This window comes from Oncorhynchus clarkii, chromosome 10 (assembly GCF_045791955.1).
Source record: "Oncorhynchus clarkii lewisi isolate Uvic-CL-2024 chromosome 10, UVic_Ocla_1.0, whole genome shotgun sequence".
NCBI classification, from domain to species: Eukaryota; Metazoa; Chordata; class Actinopteri; order Salmoniformes; family Salmonidae; genus Oncorhynchus; species Oncorhynchus clarkii.
In genome coordinates this window covers 53,778,298-53,800,110 of record NC_092156.1, presented here as the reverse complement: position 1 = coordinate 53,800,110, position 21,813 = coordinate 53,778,298, and the positions used below count along the sequence as shown (strand labels likewise).

At 42.5% G+C, this 21,813-nt stretch overlaps 2 protein-coding genes and 2 non-coding genes across 4 annotated transcripts; 2 read left to right on the top strand and 2 right to left on the bottom strand.

The window, feature by feature from the left end:
- Positions 1-80: 80 nt before the first annotated feature.
- Positions 81-154, bottom strand: trnai-aau (transfer RNA isoleucine (anticodon AAU)). Its single transcript has one exon. It is a non-coding gene; the product is annotated as a tRNA-Ile (tRNA).
- A 5,565-nt stretch (positions 155-5,719) lies between these two features.
- On the bottom strand, positions 5,720-10,596 carry LOC139419270 (secretory calcium-binding phosphoprotein 1). The gene is made up of 9 exons (XM_071169224.1): positions 10,526-10,596; positions 10,119-10,173; positions 9,932-9,982; positions 9,507-9,575; positions 9,265-9,294; positions 8,923-8,964; positions 7,710-7,760; positions 7,505-7,573; positions 5,720-6,340 (listed from the first exon to the last, which is right to left on the bottom strand). The coding sequence occupies exons 2-9, from the start codon at positions 10,170-10,172 to the stop codon at positions 5,720-5,722; spliced, it is 987 nt and encodes a 328-aa protein (XP_071025325.1). The 5' UTR covers position 10,173; positions 10,526-10,596.
- On the top strand, positions 8,302-8,354 carry LOC139419833 (U7 small nuclear RNA). The gene has a single exon (XR_011635447.1). It is a non-coding gene; the product is annotated as a U7 small nuclear RNA (small nuclear RNA).
- A 3,269-nt stretch (positions 10,597-13,865) lies between the features above and the next one.
- On the top strand, positions 13,866-14,980 carry LOC139419659 (glycoprotein hormones alpha chain 2). Its single transcript, XM_071169643.1, has 4 exons — positions 13,866-13,957; positions 14,089-14,201; positions 14,451-14,626; positions 14,835-14,980. Exons 1-4 carry the CDS (start codon positions 13,866-13,868, stop codon positions 14,910-14,912), a joined length of 459 nt encoding a protein of 152 aa, XP_071025744.1. The 3' UTR covers positions 14,913-14,980.
- Positions 14,981-21,813: the final 6,833 nt, after the last annotated feature.

Sequence of the window (21,813 nt, the reverse complement as noted above, 5' to 3'; positions counted from 1 at the left end):
TATTCAACATGATGTGATAAATGAGTTTATGGCAATGAATGGCAATGAACGTAGGCATTGAACCTCGAGCCAAAAATGTATGGCCAGTACGGGTATCGAACCCGCGACCTTCGCGTTATTAGCACGACGCTCTAACCAACTGAGCTAACCGGCCAGATGAGACCAGAAAGTGAGAAAATAAAAAATAACATGTGTTCACTCCTAAGGCCGAGTTCATGATGATATATTGTAACAACGGCAGGTCGCTCCAAGGCGTAACAAATCATGATACAATTGTAACAAAATCGGTTACCAATGTCACATTTATTTTCCGTGTCGATGTAGGCCACTGCCCTAAAGAAAGTTAGAGCTGAGTGGGTAACAGCTCATCACAATTTTCTAGGCACTGGGGTCCATGGGTAGAATTATTGCCGAAGGACAGTGGTGTAAAGTACTAAAGTAAAACGACTTTAAAGTACTACTTAAGTAGTTTTTTGGGGTATCTGTACTTTACTTTACCATTTCTATTTTTGCCAACTTTTACTTGTACTTCACTACATTCCTAAAGAAAACAATGTACTTTTTACTCCATACATTTTCCCGGACACCCTAAAGTACTCGTTACATTTTGACAGGAAAATGGTCCAATTCATATACTTATCAAGAGAACATCCCTGGTCATCTGCTGCTTCTGATCTGGCAGACTCATCAAACACAAATGCTTCGTTTGTAAATGATGTCTGAGTGTTGAAGTGTGTCCCTGGCTATCCATCAATAAAAAATATAAAAAATTGTGCCGTCTGGTTTTCTTAATAAAAGGAATTTGAAACGATTTATACTTTTAATACTTAAGTACATTTTAGCTATTCAATTTACTTTTGATACATAAAACCAAATACTTTTCGACTTTTACTCAAGTAGTATTTTACTAGGTGACTTTCACTTATACTTGAGTCATTTTCTATTAAGGTATTTTTACCTTTTTTTAAGTATGACAATTGAGTACTTTTTCCACCACTGCCCAAGGCTATGAACTCAAATAAACACGAAAATGAGTCAAAACATTGGTTCAGACAAGAGACAGATTTATTTATTGACCATTATTTTATCAGGTTAGATGACTGAGAACTCACTAAGTGGAGAGAATTATGGCATCCCAATGCTCTTTAATGAAGTTAAGTTTATGCAAGAAAACTGATGGATTGGTAATTATTTGTATTTTTAATCAGTGATTATTAGATAAATTACACAATAATATCAATACCATTCTCATTACAGTGCAATACAATTCGAAAATTGCATGTAAAATACAGAAAATACAACAAAATACAAATACAACTATATATATATATATATATATATACAGTACTAGTCAAATTTGGACACACCTACTTATTCAAGGGTCTTTCTTAATTAACAAATATATTTTCTACATTGTATAATAATAGTGAAGACATCAAAACTATGAAGTAACACATATGGAATCATGTGCTAACAAAAAGTGTTAAACAAATCAAAATATATTTTAGATTTGAGATTCTTCAAAGTAGCCACGTTCTGACCTTAGTTCCTTTGATTTGTCTTTGCTTTAGTATGGTCAGGGCGTGAGTTGGGTGGGTTGTCTATGTTCCGTTTTCTATGTTGTGTTTGCGTTTGGCCTGGTATGGTTCTCAATCAGAGGCAGGTGTCGTTAGTTGTCTCTGATTGAGAATCATACTTAGGTAGCCTTTTCCCACTTGTGTTTCGTGGGTGTTTATTTTCTGTTCTGTGTTTGTATTTCACCGTTCAGGACTGTTTTCGTTTCGTTCTCGTGTTTTGTTGTTTTTGTTCGAGTATTCGTTTCCATTAAAAGAGAATATGAATACTTACCACGCTGCACCTTGGTCCTCCTCTCTCTCTCCCAACGACGAACGTTACAGAAACACCCACCACCAAAGGACCAAGCAGCGTGGTAACAGGCAGCAGCAGCAACAGCAGCGCTCTCAGGACTCCTGGACATGGGAGGAGGTTCTGGACGGCAAGGGACCCTGGGCACAGGCTGGAGAATATCGCCGCCCCAAGGCTGAGCTGGAGGCAGCGAAAGCCGAGAGGCGGTGGTATGAGGAGGCAGCACGGCAGCGCGGCTGGAAGCCCGAGAGGCAGACCCAAACATTTATTGGGGGGAGCACATGGGGAGTGTGGCGAAGTCAGGTAGGAGACCTGCGCCAACTTCCCGTGCTTACCGTGGAGAGAGAGGGACCGGGCAGGCACCGTGTTATGCCGTGAGGCGCACAGTGTCCCCGGTGCGCAGGCATAGCCCGGTGCGGTACATAGCAGCGCCTCGTATCGGCCGGGCTAGGTTGGGCATCAAGCCAGTTGCCATGAAGCCGGCTCAGCGCATCTGGTCTCCAGTGCGTCTCCTCGGGCCGGGGTACATGGCACCAGCCCTATGCATGGTGTCCCCGGTTCGCCAGCACAGCCCAGTGCGGGCTATTCCACCTCGCCGCACTGGCCTGGCTACGGGGAGCATTCAGACAGGTAGGGTTGGGCAGGCTCGGTGCTCGAGACCTGCAGTGCGCCTCCACTGTCCGGTCTATCTGGTGCTGCCTCCACGCACCAGCCCTCCGGTGGCAGCCCCTCGCACCAGGCTGTCTCTCCGTCTCCTCCCTACAGGTGCTCCCGCCTGTCCAGTGCTGCCAGAGTCTTCCTCATGCCCAGCGCTGCCAGAGTTTCCCATCTGTCCTGAGCCTTGCAGAGTCTCCCGTATGTCCTGTGCTGCCAGAGTCTCCCGTCTGTCCTGTGCTGCCAGAGTCGCCTGTCTGTCCTGAGCTGCCAGAGTCACCCGTCTGTCCTGAGCTGCCAGAGTCGCCCGTCTGTCCTGAGCTGCCAGAGCCGTCCGTCAGCCAGGAGCTGCCAGAGCCGTACGTCAGCCAGGAGCTGCCAGAGCCGTCCGTCAGCCAGGAGCTGCCAGAGCCGTCCGTCAGCCAGGAGCTGCCAGAGCCGTCCGTCAGCCAGGAGCTTCCAGAGCCGTCCGTCAGCCAGGAGCTTCCAGAGCCATCCGTCAGCCAGAAGCTGCCGGAATCGCCCGTCACTCTGGTGCTGCCGGAGTCGTCCTTCACTCCCGCCTGTCCGGTGCTGCCGGAACCTCCTGTCCATTCGGGACCCATTGCTAGGGTCCCCAGTCCGAGGTCGGCGGCGAGGGTCGCCGCTCGATAGAGGCCCCGGAGGTGGTTGAGGAGGCGGACAAAGACTATGGTGGAGTGGGGTCCACATCCTGCGCCAGAGCCGCCACCGCGGACAGACACCCACCCAGACCCTACCCTATAGATTCAGGTTTTGCGACCGGAGTCCGCACCTTTGGGGAGGGAGGTACTGTCACGTTCTGACCTTAGTTCCTTTGATTTGTCTTTGTTTTAGTATGGTCAGGGCGTGAGATGGGTGGGTTGTCTATGTTCCGTTTTCTATGTTGTGTTTGCGTTTGGCCTGGGATGGTTCTCAATCAGAGGCAGGTGTCGTTAGTTGTCTCTGATTGAGAATCATACTTAGGTAGCCTTTTCCCACTTGTGTTTCGTGGGTGTTTATTTTCTGTTCTGTGTTTGCATTTCACCGTTCAGGACTGTTTTCGTTTCGTTCTCGTGTTTTGTTGTTTTTGTTCGAGTATTCGTTTTCATTAAAAGAGAATATGAATACTTACCACGCTGCACCTTGGTCCTCCTCTCTCTCTCCCAACGACGAACGTTACACCACCCTTTGCCTTGATGACAACTTTGCACACTCTTGGCATTCTCTCAACCAGCTTCATGAGTTAGTCACCTGGAATGCATTTAAATTAACAGGTGTGCCTAGGTAAAAGTTCATTTGTGGAATTTTTTTCCTTCTTAATGCGTTTGTGCCAGTCCGTTATGTTGTGACAAGGTAGGGGTGGTATACAGAAGATAGCCCTAATTGGTAAAAGACCAAGTCCATTTTATGGCAAGAACAACTCAAATAGGAAAAGAGAAACGACAGTCCGTCATTACTTTAAGACATGAATGTCAGTCAATACGGAACATTTCAAGAACTTTGAAAGTTTCTTCAAGTGCAGTCGCAAAAACCATCAAGCACTATGATGAAACTGGCTCTCATTAGGACCGCCACAGGAAAGGAAGACCCAGAGTTACATCTGCTGCAGAGGATAAATTCATAAGAGTTACCAGCCTCAGAAGTAGACATACACATCTCAACATCAACTGTTCGGAGGAGACTGTGTGAATCTGGCCTTCATGGTCAAATTGCTGCAAAGAAACCACTACCAAAGGACACCAATAATAAGAAGAGACTTGCTTGGGCCAAGAAACACGAACAATGGACATTAGATCAGTCAAAATCTGTCCTTTGGTTAAATGAGTCCAAATTTGAGATATTTGGTTCCAACCGCTGTGTCTTTGTGAGATGCAGAGTAGGTGAATGGATGGTCTCTGCATGTGTGGTTCCCACCGTGAAACATGGAGGAGGAGGTGTGATGGTGTGGGGGTGCTTTGCTGGTGACACTGTCTGTGATTTATTTAGAATTCAAGGCACACTTAACCAGCATGGCTACCACGATATTCTGCCGCAATACACCATCCAATCTGGTTTTCACTTAGTGGGACTATCATTTGTTTTTCAACAGGACAATGACCCAACACACCTCCAGGCTGTGTAAGGGCTATTTCACCAAGAAGGAGAGTGAGGGAGTGCTGAATCAGATGACCTGGCCTCCACAATCACCCGACCTCAACCCAATTGAGATGGTTTGGGAAGAGTTTGACAGTGGAGTGAAGGAAAAGCAACAAGTGCTCAGCATATGTGGGAACTCCTTCAAGACTGCTGGAAAAGCAACAGTCTTGAAGGAGTTCTCACAGTTGGTTGAGCGAATGCCAAGAGTGGGCAAAGCTGTCATCAAGGCAAGGTAGGGTACTTTGAAGAATCTAAAGTATAATTTAATTTGTTAAACACTTTTTTTGGTTACTACATGATTTAATGTGTTATTTCATAGTTTTGATGTCTTCACTATTATTCTACAATGTAGAAAATAGTACAAATAAACAAAAACCCTTGAATAAGTAGGTGTACATTTTTTTGACTGGTACTGTATATATATATATTTGGGACCCATATGTATAATTTGTACTGTTCTTTATAAAAGAAAATAGATATTTGTTATATTTGACTGTGTAAAACCTAGCACTACTACCTATTTATCTGAGATTGAGGCAAATATATAGCATTTATCATGTTTTAGGGAAGACCCAGATGCAGGCAGTGTCGAAGTAACAAAAGTTTATTACTAGAACAGGGGGCAGGCAAAACAACAGGTCAAGGGCAGGCAGAGGTCAGTAATCCAGATCAGAGTCGAACAACCCCATGCCATAATTAGATAGTGAAAAAACACATCCATCTCTATCATAATTTCTATAAACAATAAAAGATAATTTACCAACATTTCTGAAAATGGATATATAGCATTTTGGAATTAAACTCTTCGTGAAAATGAGTGAAAAATGCAAATGAATAGGAAAAATATTTGCAACCATGACTTCAAACCATCTACTACAACACTTAAACCTATATTTCCAAGCAGTAGGCCGAACAGTTTGTTAAATTTTTTATTTCATGCCAACATCAAAACCAATCATAGAAGTCAATGTCATACTATATTACTTGATCTACACTGTACTCCCTCCCCTTGCTTAATTTGAAATGCATCCAACCTGATACAGTCAAATGGGGGATGTTAGCATTATCTCCGTAAACTCAACTCTCTATGCTCCTCTTCAGGCATGAGCAAATCATCCATTGGATAATGACCATCGTCACCTATATCTTGGATGAAATACTCCTCACTGTCACAGGCAGTGCTGTGGACACCCTGCTGGCAGTCTGTAGCTTGGCTCTGGTGTCTCTCCTCACTCTCACTGGTATCACTCTCTTTACTGTCACTGGTATTGCTGCTATCACTGGTCTCACTAGTGTCACTGCTCTCGCTACTTTCACTGCTTTCGCTACTATCGCTGGTATCCTTGATGTTACTTGTGTCTCTTATGTCAAAGTTAACAGTACTGACGTCACTGGTAACAGTACTGACATTACCAGTAACAGCACTGACGTCACTGGTATCAATGCTGACACTGGTCTCACTGAGAGAACCAGAGGCTTTGAGGAAGCTTTCTACCAATGCCAAGGCTGCATTGCTCTGAACTGTATCGCCAGGCTGGCTGTGGTTGGTTGTCAAAGTGGTGGGAGAGAGTGTGCTCTGTTTCACTGCCCCCTGATTAGTGGGTAGGTCCAGCTGCCCTTTGACCTCAAAGCTGCTGTTGTCCTCTGCACTCAAGACTCGGACGGCAAACACTCGGATCCAATTCTAGAGAAGTGGACAAGACACAGATGGGTGAAATAAAGGTTGGTTGTCGTCAGTTCATACAGAATGGTAATCCTTCATTTTAAATCAAATCAAACTTTGTTGATAACATGCACCGAATATGACTGTACAGTGAAATTTCTTGCTTCCCGAACCTTTCCCAACGATGCAGAGTTTCAAAAATAGCAACTAACACAAGCGGAATAAAATAAAATACACAAGAATGGAGCTACAGTGCATTCGGAAAGTATTCAGACCCCTTGACTTTTTCCACATTTTGTTACATTACAGTGTTATTATAACATTTATTAAGTCAATTTTTTTCTCATCAATCTACACACAATACCCCATAATGACAAAGCAAAAACAGGTTTTTAGATTTCTTTGCAAATTTATAAAAAAACAACAACAGAAATATCACATTTACATAAGTCTTCAGACCCTTTACTCAGGACTTTGTTGAAGCATCTTTGGCAGCTATTACAGCCTCGAGTCTTTTTGAGTATGACGCTACAAGCTTGGCACACCTGTATTTGGGGAGTTTCTCACATTCTTCTCTGCAGATCCTCTCAAGCTCTGTCGGGTTGGATGGGAGCGTTGCTGCACAGCTATTTTCAGGTCTCTCCAGAGATGCTAGATCTGATTAAAGTCAGGGCTCTGGATGGGTCACTCAAGGACATTCAGAGACCTGTCCCGAAGCCACTCCTGTGTTGTCTTGGCTGTGTGCTTAGGGTTGTTGTCCTATTGGAAGGTGAACCTTCACCCCAGTCTGAGGTCCTGAGTGCTCTGAAGCAGGTTTTCATCAAGGATTTCTCTGAACTGTGCTTCGTTCATGTTTCCCTCGATCCTGACGAGTCTCCCAGTCCCTGCCGCTGAAAAACATCCTCACAGCATGATGCTGCCACCACCGTGCTTCACTGTAGGGATGGTGCCAGGTTTCCTCCAGATGTGACTGTCACGCCTGCTCCCGCTCACCCTCTCTGGCGCTCGAGGGCTTTTTTGGGAATGACTCGTAAGCACATACTGTATGTAGTAAGTGCTCTGTGCAGACTAAATATAAATGTCAAACTAAGATTTTGACAGGCTTAGCATTGTGTAAAAATGCGTTCTTATTATAAGTACATGACATAACAGGACACAGGATATTATGACAAGTGCAAGACGAACCTTTCGAACGTTTTCTTCACTGCCTTGGCTGTTGTCTCTTGTATCCCCAATAGCATTGGAGTCAGTCTGCTGAAACAAACCAACAGAAGATACAGTAAATGCAACCATTGTCATTTTCCCGACATGTTGTAAATTGATTGCATCTTTCTCATTTTATTGTTTTGATATGCAATCTGTGAAATGATGTAAATCTGAGGATCTTTACCCTGTCCTCCAGTGATTGGCTCTCACTCTCTAAAGAATGGCTCTCGGAAGACTGTGTGAAGGGGAACAGATTACAACAAAATGGACCAAGGAGGTATTTTTCAATGTATTTATTTTTGTATCGACTAACAGCCCTAGTATTTGCACAACCAGAAGAACTCACATTAGATACAATACTACAGTTTACTGTAGAATACTACAATACTTACTATAGAATTCTATAGTAAACTGTAGGATACTGTAGAATACTATACTACACACTGTAGTGTCCCTCAATCATTTCTAGTACTTACTATACAACATTGTAGTATACTGTAGAATACTATAGTAAATACTACAGTATTATCTGCAAAAAAAAGCTACGTAGTAAATACTACAGTAATGTCTGCAAAAACACCACAATGTGCAAAATACTGCACTTTTTATATTACAGTATTTCATTTGCATTTACTCTGCCTATTCCCCTCCCCATATAGCAGAAACCTACATGCCAAGTATAGAACATATATTGCGTTCTCTACAGGGTATAGAAAAGAGCAGAAGCTCTGAACTATCCGTTCAGACCCCAGTCCTACCTACGTACAGGTTATGGAAAATGTGCTCTTTTAGTATTTCTCCAGTAGGTTTCCTGAAGGAGAAAGCCTCCACTTCTATGTCAAAGATAATACAACTAAAACACTATAGTAAATACTATATTAATATCCGCAAAAACACAACAGTAAATACTACAGTATACTACAGTCCGCAAAAACACTACATTAATTACTATAGTATATACTACAAATGTATTTTACTACAGTGTTTGTACTATATTTTACTGTGAATACTACAGTATACTACAGTAAAAACTACAGTGAATAATATAGTATTTATACCATAGTATACTTAAGCAATAAGGCCCGGGGGGGTGTGGTATATGACCAATATAACACGGCTAAGGGGTGTTCTTATGCAGGATGCGACTCGGAGTGGCTAGATACAGCCCTTAGCCGTGGTATAATGGCCATGTACTATAAACCCCGAGGTGTCTTATTCCTATTATAAACTTGTTACCAATGTATTTAGAGCAGTAAAAACATATGTTTTGTCATACTCTGCTTACCACGGCTGTCAGCCAATCAGCATTCAGGGCTCGAACCACCCAGTTAATAATACAGTATTTTTTCAAGTGGGAAGGATAATACTGGAGTAGGAATACTGTTGTTGTCACTCACCTCTGAATTGGATTCCAATGATTCGGACTCAGACTCTGAACTCTGAAACGCAATTTAACACAGATTGAACATTAAAGATTAGAGCCACTTGATAAAGGAGAACAGGGGCGTCTGTATCAAGCGTATGTATCAAGCGTCTCAGAGTATGCTGATCTATGATCAGTTTTGTCTTGTAGATCCTAATGAATAAGGTTACATGGACAATGGGGACCTGATCCTAGATCAGCACTACTGCTTTGAAACGCTGTGTAAATACGCCCCCAGATATATTTAGGCATTGCTTGTAATGTCAATACTTTTGAGCAGAAAATAATGAGCCTTTTTTTAAAAAGATGAACTTACTTGGTCCTCTGAGGTACTTTCTTCAGAGCTCTATAAGAAAAGAGATGTGGGTTATTATAAACATTTATATGTATTACAAATAATAAGCATAGTACATTTATGTCTTATTCATGCAAGTAATTATAAAGTGTAACGGATATGTGTTAGATAAAGACCTATTCTGATTTTCGCCAATGCACTTACAATTGTATGTGTTACATTCTACACCTGTTGACATTTTAATATTATTCCATTCAACCCACCTTGAGCTCTGAAGTGTCACTTTGATGCGGAGATTGTGAGGCGGATGAACTTAACCTTTGCGTTTGAGTCTGAAACACAATGCCAGCAGAAATCCGCAATGCATTTAATGACAACCTGTGTGCCAGCATCAACAATCATCATGCTTATTTAAAATCTTAACAAGTCCACCATTGCCCAAAAAACTCATTGTAGGGATAAATATGGGTGTATACAGTGCAATGACCTCTACCTCGACTACAATCTAAACTTGAGGTTTGGCACAGGAGTGAGGAACTACCGTAACTGTGAGCTTTTCTGACATGGACTGTGGTGGAGGTTGTCAACGTGATTGCAGTCAACAGGCTTGCGTTTGTGTGCATTTTTCAGACCCACACCCCAACACAACAATCAAACTGCAGATACTTTTGATTGCTTCTTCACTTACCATGTTTGATGATTCCAGTTCGCTCTGCTCCAAAATAGCTTTGTACAGAATCTGTCAAAAGAAACAAATACAGTAGGAGAACACAAAATAATGCAAAAGTCTGATGTGTTAAATCTATATCAACTCATCATTTACATTTTATTGTGAATAAATTAAGATTGTTCAATAAAAAAAACAGGGTACTTACTGGGTTGGCATAAACCGCCCCAACCAAGCAAAAAATCACTATTGTAATCTTCATTCTACAATGAACACAGAATATTAACATGGTTGATTATAGTAACTGTGGATTGATGCATTAGGCCTACTGGAATTATTTTTTGTATTTCTAATAACATGTATCAAGCGTCTGAATAAAACCATCAATAGTTTGTCCTAGATGTGCTGTTAAAAGGAAAGCATAAAAATGTTGCCAACCCAAACAAGTGAGACAGTTGCAGTTCAATTAATTTCCCACATGCAGATTTTTCATTTACATTTTATGTACTATAGCTATATCCAATCTATATACTACAACTATATACACTTTAGTGTATAAATTCTGTGCTAAACCTGTGTATTGTGTATGTGTTGAAATCAACCATGGTTCTTTACCTTTTCCCCAGTTCCACCAGAATCAGATGTTTGTAGCTGTAAACCCAACTCTGCCAATAGTCCGTGTACTGTGTACGGTAGTAGTTTGGAACGCCAGGCACTACTATCCCACTGGATGTTGAGACAATAAGAGAGGGATTAAGTGGATGTGGTGAGTTGAGGAGACAGACAGGGCTATATACTAACCAGAACCCTCAATTAACATGATCGCCTCACTTCCTCCCAGCCAACTCAGCTTCACCACACGTTTTGTGAAAGTGTATGGGTGCCGGATACCGAACGCACACACACCACACGTGATTACAAGAGCATGACCACATCGGCCACACCATATCCTCCACCTTCAGGGCCTTCTACATCTCCATGGCCTCATCTTCATTTTCTACTACAGGATCTTCATCGCGGCCTGGACCTTGTACCACAAACAGAGCCAGCAACCACAATTACCTCAGTAGCTACCGCGTCACACAAATGCTTCACTAGGACTGCTTTCGATGGCTATGTCTGGACTGATTGTTAATCGGCAAGTAAACAATGTATTAAAGATGCTATGCTAAACCATAGAAAATGGCAACATTTTGGGGGAATAAAAGCGTTTTTCATTTGTACTTAGAAAATTGTAGATTGCCTTTATCCAGAGCGGTATTAGAGAAGAGTATATAACAGATCATTTACAGAATGTTACCAGTGGTGTAGTGGAGGGTAAATGCACACAAATGCTGTTCATATGCAAATTATTTTGCACATGCGTGTACCTACCTTTTGCAGAAAAATGCATTGAAAGTAAAGTGAACATTACTTTACTCACACTGACTGGCGATCAGTGTTTACCCACATATTTTTATTTGAGAATGCATTTAGTTGACAATATGGTTTTCATCTTTTCCTCTTTTTGTTAATGAAAACATCAATAAAAAAACACCGTTGCAATTAGTCTTAATGTTTTACAGTAGGCTATACAATTGCCATTTTGAATGGAGAAATACAATTACACTAAGAGTGCAGGATTGAAGAGCAGTTATTGCTCATGACATGGTTGCACCATAAGCCTTTAAATCTCTGAGATTTCATGTACCATCCTCCATGCATATTGAGTTACACCTGCCTGGGTCTAGTCTCCAATGCAACCAAGGTCGGGAAATTTTAAAACATAGGTAAACGGAAAGATAAAAAGATACTGTGGTGTAGCTGTTCTTACACTGATCAAAAAATATAAACGCAACATGCGTATCTTGTTTTAATATTTATTAAGGATCCCCATTAGCTGCTGCCAAGGCTGCAGCTACTCTTTCTGGCGTCCAGCAACATTAAGACAGTTATATACAGTTTAAAATATTACATGACATGACATTTCCTACCACTTCACCAAATACATTTAGTGTGTTTCCTCAGGCCACTCCTCCACTATCACATATTTACATATTTACAATACAACATCTCATGTGTGTAGAGTGTGTGTCTTATCATGTATAAAGTGTTGGTCCCATGTTTCTTGAGCTAAAATAAACAATCCCTGAAAATGTCCATACCACAAAAAAAACGCTTTTCAAAAAAATTTGGTGAACACATTTGTTTGCATCACTGTTAGTGAGCATTTCTCCTTTGTGAAAATAATCCATCCACCTGACAGATTTCTGCATAGTGTACCTTTAATTTAGAGTACACATTCATTAGCATACCTCTAATTTAATTGAGGATACACCGACTCATTAATGTTATTACATGAATATAAACATATCATTGCTCTGCATCTCTGAGGGAAATACACGACATGACCACCACATAATATGGAGTTGGTCCTCCTTGTTGTTATAACAAGCTCTACTCTTCTGGGAAAGCTTTCCACTAGATGTTGGAACATTGCTGCCACAAGAGCATTAGTGAGGTCAGGCACAGATGTTGGGCAATTAGGCCCGGCTCGCAGTCGGCGTTCCAATTCATCCCCAAAGGTGTTGAGGTCAGGGCTCTGTGCAGGCCAGTCAAGTTCTTCCACACCGATTTCAACAAACCATTTCTGTATGGACCTCGGTTTGTGCAAGGAGGCACTGGCATAATGAAACAGGAAAGGGCCTTTCCCAAACTATTCCCACAAAGTTGCCTAGAATGTCATTGTATGCTGTAGCTTTAAGATTTCCCTTCTCTGGAACCATGAAAAACAGCCCCAGACCATTATTCCTCCTCCACCAATCTTTACAGTTGGCACTATGCATTGGGGCAGGTAGCGTTCTCCTGGCATTCGCCAAACCCATATTCGTCTGTCAGACTGCCAGATGGTGAAGCGTGATTAATCACTCCAGAAAACGCGTTTCCACTGCTCCAGAGTCCAATGACGGCGAGGTTTACACCACTCGACAATGAAAAACCGTTTTATGAAGCTCCCAAAAAACAGTTTTCGTGCTAACGTTGCGTCCAGAGGCAGTTTGGAACTGGGTAGTGAGTGTTTCAACTGAGGACAGATGATTTTTACGCGCTACTCACTTCAGCACTTGGCGGTCCCGTTCTGTGAGCTCCTAGACAATTCCGCTTCACAATAACACAACTTACAGTTGACCGGGGCAGCTCTAGCAGGGCAGAAATTTGACGAACTGACTTGTTGGAAAGGTGGCATCCTATGATGATGCCATGTTGAAAGTCACTGAGCTTTTCAGTAAGGCCGTTCTACTGCCAATGTTTGTCTATGGAGATTGCATTGAAGTGTGCTCAATTATATACACCTGTCAGCAACAGGTGTGGCTGAAATAGCCGAATCCACTAGTTGGAAGAGGTGTCCACATACCATTGGCCATGTAGTGTATCTGTTTGGATCTCTGAGAGGATAGTATTATTTCATATACCGTATTCATTGCTTGCACTCATGTTAGCACTGCCCCAGATGATAATAAAGCATGGCCTGGGACTAGTCCTCATGGTTTATATAAGAAACCCCATTTATTTCATTTGAAATATTTCACTTTTCTGTGTAGCTTACATATTTACTTATTTTTGGGAGATATAATTCAGCATGGAAAGATGAATCAGATATTCAAAGTATTAAACTTGTCTTTAGATGTATTGATTTACAAAGCAAAAGACCATGAACATAAGTTAAACTAATGAACCAATGACCTTGCCTTGCCTTCTGCATGACATAACAGCAGTTACCTAGCAACATCCCACCTGTTTAAGGGATTAGAAGCTTCCATCCATAGTCAGGATGGAAGGATGGAAGCGTGTTTTGACTTTCGACCATGTGTGCAGTTCCTTTTTTCATTTAAAGGATTAGAGCAGGTAGTCAAGTGGCCAATGCCTCACAGATATCACTGATAAGGTTGGAGGGGTTTACTTAATCCCAGTCGAGCACATGGGCAGAGGTATAAAAGTTAATGGAGGGAGCAATAGGGTCTACACACTGAACACTGACCAGGCTTCCACCAAGATACACAACATACGCAGGTAATACTTTTCCCATTCACTGTGTTGTGTTTCCAATGTATTGTTTCACTGCTGTGTTTTGTGTTTATGAGTTTTCAACTTCTGAGATGAATATGCTGGTTTTGAATGGTTTTGTTCATGTTTCCTGTCAGGATATTGCCACCCGTCACTAAAATGTGCTTGTTGAAATCAACTGGACTATTCCTCATCCTGTCCGCACTTCTAGTCATCGCAGACTCTTATCCAAACAGTGACAAGACAAACAGTAAGTTTTACATTTCAATAACTGTTTTTGTTGATGGTTTATATGTTCTGGGAACAAAATTAGCAGTGAGTTCTGTTGTCATTACAGAGAGAGAGAGAGAGAGAGAATATAAATTGGTATACTACCTCCTTATTCCCAAATGGTGTGTTTACAAGGAAGAGAGCCACACATTGGTGATGAATAGTGCACCAAGCTTAAGATCAGACTATTCAATAGATTCTCAATGAATGTATGTCATTATCTTCACAGTGGGCTGTGAGGAATGCACACTGAAGCCGAACACAATCTTCACCAACATCATGCAGTGTACAGGCTGCTGCTTCTCCAGAGCTTATCCAACCCCACTACGGTCCAAGCAAACCATGCTGGTCCCCAAGAACATCACCTCTGAAGCCACGTGCTGCGTTGCAAAAGAAGGGGAAAGGGTAAGACAATATTTAGCTAATAAAGTAGTTGGGAATGATATTCTCTACCACCGAAAGTTTGATCATCTGACCTGACGACATTCCTAGTGTAACGCACATAACGTCTAAACGTATCATTTAACAACAACTCCAATTAACCTGAATGTTTTTATTTTATTTTAAACCGTCTCTCTCTCACTTGATTCTTTCTCTCCTTCTCCTCTCTCAGGTCACCACCAAGGATGGCTTCCCGGTGACGAACCACACAGAGTGTCACTGCAGCACCTGCTATTACCATAAATCATAAGCTGTCTGTACGGGTTGGAAATCTCCTTGTTGTAGAAGTAAAAGCTTGGCAAAAGATCATATATTTTGCACAACTTATTCCTGAAGTTCCTTGTGTTTTAAGAGAAATCACATATTAGGAAATCATTGTGATCCACAAAATATAATATTCTACGGATAATATTTATAGTGCTCTTATGGTAGCAATGATATAAAGTTGTATTCCTGTACTGTGTTAATCAGTGTAGACTTTACTGTATGAATTGAATACTGATTAAAATGCCAATTAACATGATTGCATCACTTCCTCCTAGCCAACTCAGCTTCATCACTGTATTGGTGTCGGATGCTGAATGCACACACACACACACACACACACACACACACACACACACACACACACACACACACACACACACACACACACACACACACACACACACACACACACACACACACACACACACACACACACACAAACACACACACACAAACACATGCGTGCTTCCAAGAGTTACTCCATTCAGTCTTTCTTCTTCTACCTCCTCCCCCTCACTGACTTAAGTCAATATAATTTAGGATGCTAAACTATAGGGTGGGCAGCTTCTTGTAAAAACAAGCGTGCCCACTCCTGGAACGGAAGACGGAAGGTCAAATAAGAACATGTCTCCTTTCTGTGAAACTATTCAATTTCCTCAAAGAAATACAGTAAACACACACTGAACATACATAGATCATCATTCCAGCCATGAGCCTGTCTCAGTGTAGATGAGAGGGTGGATTATACGTTCATACTTGTTGTTATGATGAGGATACCAAAATCATTGTACATATCTCAACATTTTTGGACAGACAATTTTACTTCAAGTGTATTGTTTTCTTTCTGAATGTCGGAAGTACATTATTTAACGCATATAATATGAGTCATACACAGTAACACGATGGATATGAGTGGAATTCTCATGCTATAAACATAGCACAGTCGGTCTAAATGCTGACTACAGTCACTTTCCTCTAGAAGCTCATGTAATAAATTCTTTCCTGGATATCCATATTTGGCTCATCCTAAATTGGCCTATGGAATTCCATGTGTGTGGGGAGGGGACTGATTCTCAGAACAGTGCACTATTCTGGGAGAGAGCCTTTTGTCTCTCACCACACCATGGGTGTGTGTTTGTGGGTGTTCAAGCATATGTTTGTGTGTGTATGGGTGTGCACGTGCATGCATGCATGTGTGTGTCTGGCTGTGGCTTGTGTAGGCAACGTGGTTTAGTTTAGGGTGGAGGTGGGGGGGGGGGCAAAAAACCCACAGCTCACAAAATCTATTTTATTTTGGTCTCTTTGGTAAACAACCTAATTAAACATTTTAGCTAAACATGTCGGCACACACCCTTTGGAAACAGTTCTCTTATTGTAAGAATCCATTTTTACCCATGTAGATTACCTGTATTGACCAACCCCATTTTGAGAGAAATCCATTTTATATTTTTTACAGGCCCCAAAACTATCACATATTGATAGTTGCCACTATCACCAAATGAAGATTGCACAAAACTAATTACTGAATTATATTAAATGGAATGTAAGGAAACTTTCTTAGCTGACCCACTTACTTTCAGGGTGACTGAGGAACTTGATACATATGGACATCTAGTGGTGCAAAGTGGCAACATCAACACTTCATCCTCGCTATATGAGCCATGTTATAATTCCCTGGTGTGCTGCATAGGGTGTTTGCCTTTCACTTTAGCGACCTGGTTTGCTTTCCTGTCCAGCTGTTTGCTACTTTGGCGTCAGAGTGGGATGCGCCTTCCCTGTTCGGAGTGGGCAGTGTAGCAATCTTTGCTATATTAGCCACGTTAGAATTCTCACAAATTGAGTTAACCCTATTGGCGTGATGTATAGGGAGTTTGCCTTTCACGCCAGCTACCCGTGTTCACTTTCCTGCTCCACTGTTGGTTAAAGTAGGTGTAATACATGAGTTGAAACAAGAGAACAACAACCAGCATAAAGCGGAAGTCCAGCTGTTCTATTGTTAATCTTCAATCGAATGACGTAATACAATTGTTATACGGAATCAATTAGACAAACCTACAATTACACCATACTCGCAAAGTCTAGGCTCTCTATGTTCTAAAAGTTAGGGATCCAACAAGGGTTCTTCTAAGATCCTAGATGTTTCTCGAAGAACCTTAGGGTTCTTGGCTCTGAAAATTGCCACCAAAAGGTTCTTCTTGGCCACAATAGGGACACAGCCCCATCTGTCTCAGGCGATATCACTCTGCCGCGGGGAGGTGTGTGACCCCTATCTCCATGGGTTCAGTTGGGGATGGTACGAGTTGGTCTACATTAGGCCCGGTGGCGATGGTCAGGCAAGTAGTCGCATCAGCGATGGTCAGGTAAGGCCTGATGACAACGGTCAGGTGAGAAGTCATGGCGGCGACAGTCAGGTGTGGGCTGACAATGGCAATCAGCTGAGGGTTTACGACGGTAATCAGGTGCGGGCCGACCGCAGCGGTCAGGTGAGTAGTTGCGGTGGCGACAGTCAGGTATGAGCTGATGATGGTGATCAGATGTAGGCTAACCGTAACGGTCAGGTAAGTAGACTTGACTGTCAGGTGTGGGTTGACAATGGCGATCAGTGTAGGCTGACCGCAGCGGTTAGTTGAAGGCTGATGTTTTCGATCAGGTGTAGGCTGATCCCAAGGTTTAAATGAGCTGTTCTCTTATCACGCTGCCTTTGTGACTGCAGTTTATCATCTCTGGTTGTCACCAGCTGTTCCGATCTCTAGTTGAAGGTGCGCGTGCTATGGGGGGGCCGGTGAGTTGGCAACCGATGAAGGTGAGGCTCCATCCTCACTGTTGTGGGTCAGACTGGGAAGAGACTGTTGGGGATCCATTTAAGCGGTTGAATTTAGCTCTTCCGATAGCTCCAGTATCTCCCGTGTCAACTCCACAGTTTCCTCTCCTATCAGCTTCAGGCGCGTTATGACTGTTTTGAAAGAAGAACCGGTTTCTCTCTCATCTTGTACAGGAGGGTAGCTGCAGCTGGTCTTGTTGTGAGAGTAATTAGTTCCACTTACAGCAACCACCACACCATGTATGTTCAAAACATGAGGAAGCAGTAGTTCCAGTTCATGGTTTCATGAAGATCCACACACACACACACACATACAACACCACTCTCTCTGATATTAATTGTGGTTCTGTAAAGAAAAGAGAACTTAGGCTCTAGCACAGTACTGGAAAAATATGCCTATTTGCATGTTAACAAACTATGTGGAGCCAAACACATGCTTGATGCACAGAGAAACAATAGAGCAATGTAGAAACATCTACACATTATAAAACATAAGCATGAGCGATCTGCAACCGAAAATAACCTAGCACCACAGACAAATTCTAATCGCTGATAAGCATGCTAAATAGTAATGCATTCTGGATGACAATGCTAATGCTAATGATAGCTAGCAAGTTTAACACAAATGGTACATATTTACAACAGACACTATTTAGCTCCAAACAACAAGACATCAGGATTTTGGAATTTACATTTAGCTGCACATACAATAAAACATCAGTAATAACAACATATTTCTAAGGAGATAGAAAAAGCAGGAGAGTAAAACCGGTTGGTCAGAATGGAAACTACAGACTGCCTGAAGCCCTGCTTGGTCGGATTTTACACTTAAGTCCCAGGAAAAAAGGTTGCTGATCGGCTAATAAAATTATGATGATTTGGCGTGACCTTTTTCATAAAAAAAAAACAAAAGAAAGTTAGGTTCTTGCAAAGGAGATGAGCTGGCCATTTTTACAACTACAGTATGTTCCTATGACATGTATAACACTGTAGACCTTAACTAGACCTGACTGGCGTAAACAGTAGGCCTCCCCTTTTTCCTATCGGTCACTCCCAACTCGGGACAAGGCATCGGCTATCACGTTATCCTTGCCTCCTACATGACAAATAACCAGATTATTCGGCTTCAAAGCCGAACTCCAGCGGAACAACCACTGATTGTTAATCTTGAACTTTTCTCCAAGAACGTGAGCGGATTATTATCTGTATATACAACCAAATCCGCGCCCACCCAGGACACATACACTTTAAAGTGCTTAGCGGTCAGTACCATTCTTCTGATAGTCAGTCGCAGCAGATGGAAGGAGGGGGAGAGGGAGGGAGAGAGACACTGCCTCCCACCATCCCTCAGCTCTTCCTCTCTCCGCTCCTCTCTCCACAGACTGACCAAAAAGGAGAAACTGTCTTCCAGCTGATGGCGAAATTCAAGTCGCACTTGATTATTTCTGACTCTGGCATTAATTTATGTTTTTACCCTTACTTGTATGAAATACTCTTTGATATTAGAAAGACACAAGCCGTTAATAACAATGCAAGTCTATCAATACACTTTGTAGCACAAGTGGATAGGGAGACGACGTTTTATGGCTTATAAAAATTATGAATAAAATGTTGACAGTGCTGAATAACACCTTAAACATTAACAGACTCATGACAGCAGAACTTTGCTGTACTCGTTGACAGTCTCTCTATAGTCTCTCTTGAAATCTCACACAGTAGAGTCAACTTTGCTGTGAGCTCATGGAAGCATCAGACACGGTGATCTGAGCTATCTCATTGGCCAGCGGTAGGCCTATAGGCGTACTTGATTTGCTCTCTGAGCCCACTGAGTATGTAGAGTTTGTACCAGTCAAAATGGTTAAAAATGGGACACTTGACTACCTGATGGGCAGGGCTGCTGAATCAAGTGGCCCTACAGCAAACAGTGTGAAACAAATACAAAAATAGGAACGTAAAGCTTTATTGTTGGGATTTTTACAGAAAAGTTTGGCGATCGAATAGGAAAGCCTAGGAAAGCCGACCAGTCGATCGAGCTAGACTGGTTGGTAACCACTGTTAATAAGCTATTCGACCCCAGACGAGTTCTTCTTCAGCAACACAGCCCCTACCCCCACATCACGTGCCTCAGCCGCCAGCTTGAATGGTACTGTGAAATGTGGTGCCCCATACACTGGCTCACATGATAAGATGGCCTTGGCCTGTTCCAGTGCCTGCTCACACTGCTCCGTCCAGCAAACCCTAGCCCCTTTTTTTCAACAGATTTGTCAGGGGTTCAGTCACTGCTGCGAAGTTGGGTAAAAATCTCTGATCGAACCCACTCATTGTCAGAACTCTCAACATCTGCTTCCGTGTCTGTGGCACCGGCAAGTCAAGTATGGCCTGGATCTTGGCTGTCCTTGGCTTCACCTTCCCCAACCCTACCACATGACCCAAAAATTCACCTTGGGGTTGTGCGATCTCACACTTGGGTAAGTTTACCACCAACCCTGCCCCTTCCAAACACTGCAACCATCCACATATATGGTCCACATACTCTGCTCATGAGTCGCTGTACACTACCACTTCGTCAATGTAAGGGACCACATTGTTCAACCCTGCTGTCACTGTATTTATCAAACGTTGGAATGTGGCTAGGGCATTTTTCATCCCAAACGGAAGAACCTGACACCGATACAAGCCCTCTGGTTTCACAAAGGCAGATACCTCTTTAACATGTTTTGACAGGGACACCTGCCAGTATCCTTTCAGCAAATAAAACTTTGAGACACACTGAGCTTTCCCAATCCGATCGATGTAATCCTCCAGCCGGGGAATAGGATACAAATCATTTGTTTTTGTGAGAAGTATTGACATGCTGAATGCACCGAGCTGTCTGTTTAAACTACCAACACACAGCTCGGACACCATTACACCCCTCTTCTATCTCCTGACTCTCCTTGAGCGATGATGCGGTATCGATCAGAGGGGCCATGGTAGGGTCCTTCCGTTGTTCCTCAACGAAAACCTTCCGCTTGAATTGAAAGGGGTCCCGCACCTCCCCTAGCATAGCAAACCCCCGTGTCTGCTAACTGGGATGCTGGGTCCTCTCAATCCTTTGAGGGGTCTACCGGTACTTGCTTGGCCTACATTTGAGAGCAAATCACTAAACAGTCTGGGAGTATTCCTTTTGCCTCAAAGCTATCAAACTGATCCCGGAGCCCAGCAACAAAATATCTCGAGGCCACCAAATGAACAGCGTTAGAGAGGTTCAGTCGGAATGCCTGAAGTGCACTGCTTATATTCTTAAAACGTTGGAGTATTGTGTTCCACAAGTTACACTGTAAAGCAATCACAAGTTTATCCAGTTGGGTATAGTGCGTTAGAGCCTTGTTACACATGGCCAGAGTGTGATTTTCGTCCTTAGGTTATTGTAGAAGAGACTGACTAACATTGGCATAATTGTGGCTTGTGCATGGGCAGACCACATCATACCAGAAAGAGTTTTGTGGGTTTCAATTCAACTGTTTTCATTTGGTTGTAAACCTGATGTAATAATCTGCCATCGCCAAGTGGATTTGGGGCTGAAGTTAAATACTGACTGCATGAAAAACAAATGTGTCAAGGCAGCAGTTTACAATATTTACCCCAACCAAATTCAGAGTATGTGCAGTGCAAGGTACCCACTCTGCCAATGGGCTGATCTCTCATATGCTTGATTGCAGGCATTTTGGTTGTTGTGCCTTTATTTTGCTCAGAAAATAACCTGTCAGTTTGGGTATTGTTTAAGTTGTTGCTCGTGCTGTTGATTTATTTTCTGTAATTTTATTTTCTGGGCCCCACTCAGGCCACTATCACTTTTGCCCACATTTTCAGTAGGCAGGCTAGCTAGCAAGATGTCCTATGCCATATTTGGTAACAGCTTTCTGATTTGATTATGAATGACACATGACTCACACAATTGACCAGTTAATTGTACTTATTTTGCAGTTTATTCTTTTTACTTTTTATTAATAAGTTACCCAATCAAGGCAGGACCCCCAGTTACCCACGTGGGCCCCCCAACTACTCTCCTCCCCCATCTAAT

Coding starts and splice junctions, on each gene's coding strand:
- LOC139419270 (XM_071169224.1), bottom strand. CDS start 10,172: ATGAAGATTACAATAGTGATTTTTTGCTTGGTTGGGGCGGTTTATGCC. Junction 9,983..10,118: donor GGGCGGTTTATGCCAACCCA/GTAAGTACCCTG, acceptor TTCTTTTGACAG/ATTCTGTACAAAGCTATTTT. Junction 6,341..7,504: donor GTGAAGAAAACGTTCGAAAG/GTTCGTCTTGCA, acceptor CCACTTCTCTAG/AATTGGATCCGAGTGTTTGC.
- LOC139419659 (XM_071169643.1), top strand. CDS start 13,866: ATGGGCAGAGGTATAAAAGTTAATGGAGGGAGCAATAGGGTCTACACA. Junction 14,202..14,450: donor AAACAGTGACAAGACAAACA/GTAAGTTTTACA, acceptor TTATCTTCACAG/TGGGCTGTGAGGAATGCACA. Junction 14,627..14,834: donor TTGCAAAAGAAGGGGAAAGG/GTAAGACAATAT, acceptor CTCCTCTCTCAG/GTCACCACCAAGGATGGCTT.